The following is an 11,173-nucleotide window of genomic DNA, read 5'->3' on the forward strand; positions in this document are numbered from 1 at the left end:
TACATATAAAAGATTTAAATGGTTTTTAAAAGAAGTGCATGTTGTGTATATAAATTTGAGTTTGAGTTGTGGATAAAGTTGCAAACATTCTTTTTTTTTTTTAATAATTTATTGTTAGATACGATTAAAAAAATATATGATTACAGCATTAATAACTAATGTTAATTATGTGAATGAAGTCTTAAAAGTTAAAATGTAGGAAAGGCGTTACATTAAATTGTTTATATTATTTTCCTGGAATATTAGATATGTTTCTGTAATCAAGATTCGAATCATTGTCAACCAACCCAAAGAGTACAGGTGTAAGATTATTTGACAAATGAGAAGCGGTGAAGTGTGATCTGGCCATGGGTAGACGTGGGGTGTAGTGACTATTCCTCTCCATGCTTCAATTATTACAATGATTTTTTTCCATGGAATTATTTTTACAACCATTTTCTTTCATATTCTATATTACCACAATAATTATATTCCACAAAATATATAAACTTATACTTATCAAATATTCAAACTTAATTATTGTAATTGATTTGGTTTTATGATTATCAAAACATGCACAAACATGTTAATAGTTTACAAATACGTATACGTGTTTTTTAGTTGTCAAGTACGATTAATATTTTAATATAATACGGTAATATATGTTTTTAACTTTTTAGAAAATGAAACATCATGCTTTAACTCTTAGGGTATTAAATTGTGAAAGATACATCTTTGGAGTTAGCATATTATAGTTTAACAAGTCTATATTGGGTAGAAAAAATAGAATTTATAAATGAAAATAACCTCTATATATATTGTTTTGATGATAATTTAGTTTATCTGGCCATGAGACCTGTGAACATAAACTTATATGAAATACAATGAGTTCAACATTAAATTTCCGAGAGCTTTTAATTTTTAGTATTTAACAAATAGATGACAAAAAAAAGGAAAAACTTTAATTTGACGGCATGAGCTTTTAGATTTATTTTAAACAAAAAAACTACTTCTAGCTTTTCATAACTTTTTTGCTTTTGATTTTATATAATTCTACGTCTTTAAAATTAAGTTATGAGTTACTTTCGAACTTTTGTACAAATAAAAACTACGTATTACAACTAACTGTTAGTAGTTAATTTTGTCGAATACATATAGTAATGACATTACTACACTCTTTTAATTGTATTATTTTTTTAAAGAAAAAAAGGATATATGTTTTATTAGATTAGGAAGGAGAAATATTCTCAAAAGTTGAAATAGACATCGCTAACTCTCGAGCCTTCTAAATGATGTATATATGCGATAATCTTTAAAATACTTATCTATCTAGAAAAAAGTTTATATAAACGAAAATCGAAAGATGATAGAATAGAAAATAGAAAGTTTGCTGCCAAAACAAATAAACCAAAAGTTCCTAATTAGGGCCACCATGAAGAGAGGGGCCAAAAGCTTTTTTTTTTTTTTTTTTTTTTTTTTTGGAAAATAGAGGGCCAAAGTTTAACTAAAACACTGAGAATTTTGGCAGCCATCATCATGTGATATCGACCACCAAACTCTCGTGAACTATCATTGTGTGTCACTTTTTCTTAAAAACTAACAAGTTGGTTTAATTAAATCATAATTATGCTTATGCAAACCCACTAAAACAACTAAATTCTAAAATAGCACCAAAAGTTCTACTAAATTACAATTAAGTTATGTTAGGTACTGCTACATATAATACGTAAAACTAGTTAATAAAGGTTAACTGTACTTATACATGACATGTGATATTATAAATATAACATGCGAGCAAACCAAACGTCTTTTTTATAATTTTATATCTGGTTCCTAGCAGCTTTCAGGAAGTAAATAAAACTATTGTTTACATTATTTTCAGATGAGGGAGACAAACGAAAATGAAAAGATAAAAATAAAGTAACCAAAGTTGTTTTTTTCTTAGATGCATGGAATTTTTCCTGAAGTAGTTATATACGAAACTATTGTAGAAAAAGAAGAGTTGGTGCTGTACATAAAGTATAAACCTAGTGATATATCATCTACCGTGCACTTGAGCTCACCAATTTTTAATAACCTTATAAAACACAGTATTTTGAAATTTGATTTTAAAAAATTCAAAGTTATCATACAAATACTAGTAAATCGAGTGAATCAAAACTATTATACCCTTTAATTTAAGAGATAATAACTTACAAGGGTAACATATATAGTTTTGTTTTTTTACACATTTAGTCATTTATGTTTCTTATACATATATGACCATTGAACTTGTTTCGATTGATCACAAAATTTCATTATAACTGGATTATTTATGTTTTCCGGAAAATGATGTTTTGCTTTTGTACAAATTTAGTCACTTATTGTGTCTATGTTCATCATGTGTTTGATTTTTCTAGAAGTTCAAGAACCGGGTTCATATGTTCATCTAATAAAAATACCCTGAGTTCATGTGTTCATGGTTCATCCGAAAAATCCGAGTTACTAATTCCATATAGAGAAGAAGAATTGGCCATCTTAAAGTAATGGATTTGGCGAGCTTAAAGCATGGCAAGGTTTATGATTATGCATTCTATAATTATTTGGGAGATCCCAATTATGACCTAGATAATGTATGAGCCATTCTTGGAGGGTCATTTGAGTACCCCTATCCTTGTAGGGATAGATTGGGAAGACCACCAATGGAATCAAGTGAAATATATTCTTAATTTTTGTATATATGATTTATTTTTATTGTTCAAATGTTGTCTAGGAGTTGTAAATAGAGCTTTCATTTTTTATAGATCCTAAAACCCTAAAATTACATGAGAGAAGACTTGCACTTATTAATAGCTTAAACATACATGTTCCAAGAGATGAAAGATTTAGGCATATGAAGCTGACTAACTTTTTTGGTTTTGTATTGAAGTTAATTGGTCAATTCTTTGTCTCGCTTTAGGCTCGACTTGATAGCACTCATGATGAATTTGATTCTTTTGAAGATATGTTGAATGTTGGTGCCAACCCTATTAATATTTGTCTACTCAAAGTAAACCCATTTGACTTATAATATTTATATATTCATTTCTATGACTCATAATTTTTCATTTGTATGATTGATAATTGACGAATTTCGCCTCTTAATTTTGTATGAGTTACCTATAATAAGCAAGCAAGATTCCAAAGTTTATGGTAACCAGAATAGATCCATAAAACCTTACGACATTGTGACAAAACTCAAGGGACTAGAGATGGGTAAATTTCCTCTAACAAGCAACATGAACGTTGTTATTTTTGGAAAAAGATGGAACTCTAAAAAAAACATGTGACTAAATGTTTACAAAAACAAAACATAAGTTATTAAGTGTATATAAAAACAAAACATAAATGACTGGATGTATACAAAAACAATATGTCATTGGCCAGAAAACATACATTAACGGTTATAATGATATTTTGTGAATAATTCAAACATGTTCAATAATGTTATGCGTAAAAAAACATAAATGATTAAATGTATAAAAAAACAAAACTTTATTACTCTTGTGACTTATTATCCTTAATTTATTGATGAATTTAGTTTTGATATTTTATACAACTAGAAGATACATAAATTATTCAATTATTTGTGCATTTATTCTAACAAGAGCATCCCATCTATGCACTTCACAACAAAACTAAAACTTTAGATACGTAAACACATTACCACATATACATTTTTTACTCCAATTATAAACCACAAAAAAAATGGAATAAAATCATTCATGAAGATTCAGTAGTGCGTCATCCAGATTCGTAAAAAAAAAAAAAGGTGTAAATTGTAATTTTTTTGTTGTAAGGTGGTGGGACAACGTCAAATGGGTCGGTGAAAACGAAATTTACAAAATGTAGTGTGTTTTGGACGGCAATTTTTCCCGTTCTTCATAATTACAATCCACCTACCCCAAAAATAGCCGTTGTACACTCTACACCCTTCTTATCTTCAATCCCTTTATATATACATACACTCCCCACTTCTCCCTTCATCACTCCGACTCCACAACCATCAACCGACTTTCTCTCTGCTGCCAAATTAACATGACGAAAGATGTGCAGGAGCAAGGTTCGTTCTCCGCCAAGGACTACCACGACCCACCGCCGGCGCCGTTGATAGACCCGGGGGAGCTCACCAAGTGGTCCTTCTACAGAGCTCTCATCGCTGAGTTCATTGCCACCCTTCTCTTCCTTTATATTACTGTTTTAACCGTTATTGGCTACAAGAGTCAAACCGACCCCGCCCTGAACCTCGACCAGTGCGGCGGAGTTGGCATCCTCGGTATCGCCTGGGCCTTCGGAGGCATGATCTTTGTTCTTGTTTACTGCACCGCTGGTATCTCCGGTAAGTTTTCATTTTCTCAATGCTCCGGTGTAATAATAATTGAACCATGTTATGAAAATCCCAAAATGCCCTTGTTGGATAGGAATGCACATGGATAAAATGGTAAATAAAGTAGATGCGAAAGAAGTTTTTTTGCTTTTTTACTTTTTTACCGTTGGTAAATATTTATGTAAATGTGATGACTATAATGCAGGAGGTCACATTAACCCAGCAGTGACGTTTGGTTTATTCTTGGCTCGTAAAGTGTCATTGATCCGTGCAATCATGTACATGGTGGCTCAGTGCTTAGGAGCCATTTGTGGTGTGGGTTTGGTCAAGGCTTTCCACAAAAGCTACTACATGCGGTACGGCGGAGGAGCCAACGAACTCGCCGACGGCTACAACAAAGGCACCGGACTCGGCGCTGAGATCATCGGAACTTTCGTCCTGGTCTACACCGTCTTCTCCGCCACCGACCCCAAGAGAAGCGCCCGTGACTCCCATGTTCCAGTACGGACAACACTACCGAATTTTAACATTAATCTGTGATTTTTGTGTGTATAAGATTGGAAAATAACGTGAATTGGGTTTTGGATTCTAGGTTTTGGCACCACTTCCGATTGGGTTTGCGGTGTTCATGGTTCACCTTGCCACCATTCCTATCACCGGTACCGGAATCAACCCGGCTAGGAGTCTTGGAGCTGCTGTCATTTACAACAAAGCAAAAGCTTGGGATGATCAGGTACATAAAAATAAAAATAAAATAAAACATTTAATCAGCAAACAATGGTGTGGTAGTTGATGCATTATATGGTGTACTTTGTCTGAATTTGCGTTTTCATTGTGATGACAGTGGATATTCTGGGTGGGACCATTCATCGGAGCAGCCATTGCAGCTTTCTACCACCAATTTATATTGAGAGCTGGTGCAATCAAAGCCCTTGGATCATTCAGAAGCACCACGAATAACTGATGAGATTTCAATTATTGTATTTTCTCAATTGAAAAATGAAATAATATTTATGTTCCATTTTACATTTTAGCCTTCAAAAGCAAGTTAAATGTACAATGGCTGGCAGGAAGGGTATAAGAGTCAGTTCGTCCAATAAATCACTTTTCATATGACAAAATCAACCAGCCAATTTTTCAAAAGACGGAACATGTGAAAATTAAAAGTTAGTGGATAAATGAATTAATAGTTTAAAATTCTTTCAAAACAAATTGATGTTTATCTATAAAAGAGTGAATTGTTATTTTATAAAATAAAAAACCTATTAACTTTACTTAATATATATTATTTCGTTGAAATATTTTTAAAGTTTATAACTTTTTCTTTTTTTTGCATAAAATTTGAATTTTTTTCTTAGCTTAGAAACTAGAAAGGATGGGGTGTTGTGCCTCCCTATATTCTCGTTTTTTTTTTCTACCAACGTAGGATCATGTGACATAAATAATAATGATAATAATTAAAATCAAACTAAAACGTAACAATAATTAAAAAAAAATCACATTCAAATCCTCGTCGACGTGAAAACAAACATTTGACTAAATGGCAATTATCAATGATATAATACTTATCTATTTTGCTATTGTAAGCCAAGTTGAAATTTAAGGTATTAAATTGTCCGACTTTAAAAGCTATAGAAGTTTGTGGAACATGATTGAGTTGAAAAGAGACATAAAGGACTTAGGCCATCTCAGATGTTAATCTTCTATTTGATTTTGACAACATTTATGTGTTTTTATTTAAGGTTTTTATCATAAAGAAAAATAAGATCATTACAAATAAATGACAAAATTTAAGTTCATATCTTGTTGTGTTTGAAAGAGATTTTTCTCGTAAAACTATTATGTTTTGCCCGTTACAACTAGCTAATAAGTTAGTTTATTTTTGGGAAAATGACTTAAAAAGGTAATGAAGTTTCAAAAATATACAAAAAATACCATTGTTTTTTTAGGACACAAAATACCATTAAAATATATTTTTTATACACAAAACACCAACGAAGTACACATGTATTCAAATAAAACCTTGTGGTAACCGGTTACCTCAGCTAAACAGAAAAATGACTTAAAAAGGTAACAAAGTTTCAAAAATATTCAAAAAATACTATTATTTTTTTAGTCTAAAAAATATCCTTGAAGTATATCATTCGTACACAAAATACCAAAGAAGTACATATTTTAGTACAAAAATTACCATTGGAATTTCCAAAATGTTCAAAAAAAAACTAATGTTTTTTCAGAGCACCTTTTGTTAACTTCGTTGTTTCCGGATTATATAGAACACAGTCATCGGAGATTAGTCACTGTCGTACCAGTTCACACCAGTTGTGTACTCTCTTTCATTCCATCACTCGATCAGTTTGTATCTAAATCCATATTTAGGAATTCTCATGACATAACGTCACACTCGTTTCTCCTTTGTGTCTCTCTTGTGCCGCAACACTAATGAACGGATAACCTTGATGTATAATATGTGCATCTATATAACGTAGTTATGTTTTAGGTTTGAGGCATATAATAATATTGAGTATCATTCCTTGAATAGAATAAAGGGTACAACATAATATATATATACACATTACATTTCATAAGGGCTAGCTGTACTAGGCTAATAATGAGTTGTACAAAACTATATGTGGGTAAAATACAGAGATCTACTAACATCCCCCCGCAGTTTTATTGGGAGGTGAGTGACGAACGTTTAAACTGGATCGAAAATCAGAAAAGAGGTTGGTTGAAAGTCCTTTGGTGAAAATATCGACATACTGAGCGGAAGATGGAACATGAAGAACTCGAATGTGTCCAAGAGCAACTTTGTCACGAACAAAGTGTATGTCAATATCTATGTGCTTGGTTCTCTGATGTTGAACCGGATTACATGACATATAAACAGCACTGACGTTGTCGCAATAAAAAATGGTAGCCTCTGGAGGAGGACAATGAAGTTCAAGTAACAGGTTGTGAAGCCATGAAGTTTCTGCAAAAGCATTGGCAACGCCTCGATATTTTGCCTCTGCACTAGATCTGGAGATGGTGCCTTGTCGTTTGGATGACCAAGAGATGAGGTTTTCCCTTAAATAGACGCAATAGCCTGAGGTCGATCGTCGAGTAGTTGGGCATCCCCTCCAGTCAGCATCAGAGTAAGAAACTAAGGACATGGAGGGGGAGGCATGAAGGTGAAGCCGAAAAGCAAGGGTCCCTCGAATGTAGCGAAGAATCCTTTTGAGAGCATGAAGATGAGGTTCTCTTGGGTCGTGCATATATAGACATATCTGTTGAACTGCAAATGCAATGTCGGGTCTGGTGAAAGTGAGATATTGTAGAGCACCGGCAAGACTGCGAAACAAGGTAGGATCGGCAACTGGAGTTCTGCCAGCATCCAGTTTGTGAATTGGTTATGCTGGTGTACGACAGGGATTGCAGTTTTCCATGTTTGCACGTTCCAGAATATCAGATGCATACTTCGCCTGAGAAAGAAAGAGGCCGGTAGAAGATCGTACTGTAGAAATACCTAGAAAATAGTTAAGATGGCCAAGGTCGGTCATGGAAAATTCGTGACCGAGTCTGGCTGTAATATGCTGCAATAAATCTGAAGATGAAGCTGTGAGAATGATATCGTCAACATATAGTAAGAGATAAGCAGTAGCGGCTGGGGTGTGCAGTATGAATAAGGAAGAGTCAGAGCGGCTATGCTGAAATCCGATAGTAAGGGCATGTTGATCAAAGCGATGATACCATGCTCGGGGGGCCTGCTTGAGGCCATATAGAGATCTCTGTAAGTGACACACATGGTTGGGGTATCTGGAGTCCCGAAAACCAGGTGGCTGGTGCATGAATACAGTCTCCTGTAAGTGGCCATGAAGAAATGCATTCTTCACGTCAAGTTGATGAATGGGCCATTGTCGGGAGGCAGCTATGCTAAGAATAGTGCGTATGGTGGCCGGTTTGACAACCAGACTGAATGTCTCATCACAGTCAATGCCCAGTTGCTGATTGCGACCATCCGCAACAAGTCTGGCCTTGTAGCGAGATAAAGTACCATATGCATTAAATTTATGACGAAAAAGCCACATAGATCTAACAATTTTGACCCCTGGGGGTCGTGACATAAGAGTCCAACTCCCATTCGAGATAAGTGCATTATACTCATCGTGCATAGCCTGTCGCCAGTTAGGGTCCTCAATAGCCTATAAGTGGGACCGAGGGATAGGAGATATGGACGACACACAAAGATTAAGTTTCTGAATGGGTTTGACTGTCCCGCTTCTTAGACGAGTGGTCATGGGGTGTATGGGAGGAGGAGTGGGAGATGTGGTGGTGGAAGTTGTGGAATGGGAGTTGGATGGAGGGGTGTTTGGGATATGAGTAATGATGGGTGTATAGTTATTAGTTTGAGGAGAAGCAGGAGAGGTGGATGAGGTATCATTTATAGAGAGATGATGCATGTGAAAACGAATAGGAGAGGGGGTGTCGTCAAGAAAAGAGTAGGATGGTGGCTCATTGGGAGTGATAGTTTGGTACGGGAATGTGTTTTCATCAAAGGTGACGTGTCGGGAGATAATTATTTTGCGTATGGCTAGATCTAGGCATCGAAAACCTCGGTGATGTGATGGGTAGCCTAGGAAGACACATGGGGAAGAGCTGGGTGATAGTTTATGAGGTGTGGAGAGATGTGGGAAGCCTAGACATCCAAATATGCGAATGTAATCATATGAGGGAGGAGTTTTAAAGACACGGAAGGTTGGCGTGTCATTTTGGATAGAAGTCGAGGGAAGGATGTTGAGAAGGTGTGTGCCCATGGGAAGGGCTTCAACCCAAAAGGTGGGTGGTAGGTGGGCATGAAATAGAAACGAAATTGCATGCCATGAGTTGAGAAATAGTCATGAAATTGTTGGTTGTTGTATTCACCACCATTGTCACATTGGAAAGCTTTTATGGTTGTTTAGAATTGATTTTGTATATGAGTGAAAAACTCAACAAATTTAAGGAGCACGTCAGATTTTTGTTTTAAAGGGTAAACCCAGAGATAATGAGTGTAGTGGTCAAGAAAGATGACGTAGTATTTTAAACCACTAACACTAGTGATTGGTGAGGTCCAAACATCAGAGTGAATAATATCAAATGCATGTGAAACAATAGAATCAGAAATACTAAAAGGAAGTTAACATGTTTTTGTTGGATATAGTGTCTAAGTCCATAACTTTATTTGGTATGTACTTGACCCGACCCGGCATGGTCCATTTGGGTTGCATGGCATTGCAATACTTGGATAGACTAAATGAGAGAATAAGGCACTTATCATTATTAATATATTATAAGTTCTAATATATTAATAATAGTATTATTTAATTAGTATTGATCAAGTATTAATCTAGTATTAATTTGGTGATCAAAGTGAGACTAATTAAATATATAGGGTTGATTATGACAATCATCAATTCTTTTATGGTGGATTAATGATCCATGGTTTATGGGTTATGGATGTAACCATATGGAGCTCCATGGATTGTCCATGGGAGTTACAAATCCATGGGTCATGGGAAATCAAGAGTCATGACAATTAAGGGCATTCATGTGTAAACCCTAATTGTGACAACACTATAAAAGGAACCCTATGGCTAGCAAAATGGTGACCTAGTAGTGCTAGTGGACATAGTGTTACTAGAGACGGCATAACCAATTTTGAGTGCTAGAAGTATTCTCTCAAGTTATTCCAAGTTTTGTGGTGTTGTGTGAAGCATTTGAGGCACAACATTTGGGGTGCTAGGCTCACAAAGTCTTGAAGGAATCCAAGCAACAACAAGGTATGTATTTCTACTAGTTTTATGTTTTATGTAATCCCCATGCCATGCTAGTTAGGAAATAACCTTGAAAAAGAAATTTGCATGTATATAGAGAAAACATAGATTCAAGGTTATTAGGGTTGCATGTACACTTAGGAAGTGTTAGAATGCTCAAAACCCATCAGTTTTCCCAATTGGCATGCTTGACATAAGACATCAGAAGCAATTTTATTACACGAAATCAATTTATTAGAAACTAAAGACTGAAAAACATGACTGCTGGGATGACCAAGGCGTTGATGCCAAACTGATGAGCTAGCGGTGAGTAAGACTTGAGAAGATTGAGGAAGAACCGGGTATAGCGGACCATCACTATCACAACGGATTAGAGGTTGTCGGGTCCTGTAATCCTTGACAGTAAACCCAAATTCGTCAAATTCAATAGAGCATTTATTTTGACTTGTAAATTCACGAACCGAAATAAGATTTTTTATAATGGATGAAGTAATGACATTATTGAGATATAAAGGATGATGGCGAGTTTTGAGGGGAAAAGGGGTGTGTCCAGTCGCAATAATAGGTATTTTGGACCCGTCTCCAACGAGAACATGACAAGAGACATTATCAAGATGGGATTGGAGGATACCTTGGTTTGCGTGCACGTGATCTGTGGCCCCCGTGTCCATTACCCATTCATTGGGTTGATCAAGAGACATGGTGTTGAATAGTTGCGGAAGAACTGTGGGTTGTTGCCCATACCCAAACCAGGTCCAAGGAGGGGTGACATTGGGCTGTCCAGAGACAGCTGTTGTTGCAGTTGACTATTGGGATGCAAAGTAGGCTTGTGGGACCTGCTGTTGAGAAGGTTATGGCCCAAGAAGACCTGCTGATGGAGTCAATAGTGGTGGAGATTTTCATGGGCCAGTCCACTGAAATCGATGGTTATTTCTTGGACTCCACTGATGATTTTGTGGAGTCGGTAGAGGGATGAAGACCCACCCATATTGTTGGGGTGCGTAAGTCGACGTGAAGCCATTGCTATTTCCGGTGGAATGTTGTCGGCGCCGAT

At 35.5% G+C, this 11,173-nt stretch overlaps 1 protein-coding gene across 1 annotated transcript; it reads left to right on the top strand.

Annotated features, from left to right (window-relative positions):
• Positions 1–3,966: 3,966 nt before the first annotated feature.
• LOC145161135 (putative aquaporin PIP2-5) lies at positions 3,967–5,350 on the top strand. Its single transcript, XM_079080587.1, has 4 exons — positions 3,967–4,336; positions 4,530–4,825; positions 4,917–5,057; positions 5,169–5,350. The coding sequence occupies exons 1-4, from the start codon at positions 4,036–4,038 to the stop codon at positions 5,286–5,288; spliced, it is 858 nt and encodes a 285-aa protein (XP_078936713.1). The 5' UTR covers positions 3,967–4,035; the 3' UTR covers positions 5,289–5,350.
• Positions 5,351–11,173: the final 5,823 nt, after the last annotated feature.

This window comes from Lactuca virosa, chromosome 2 (assembly GCF_052849685.1).
Source record: "Lactuca virosa cultivar CGN04683 chromosome 2, Lactuca_virosa_CGN04683_v6, whole genome shotgun sequence".
NCBI lineage: Eukaryota > Viridiplantae > Streptophyta > Magnoliopsida > Asterales > Asteraceae > Lactuca > Lactuca virosa.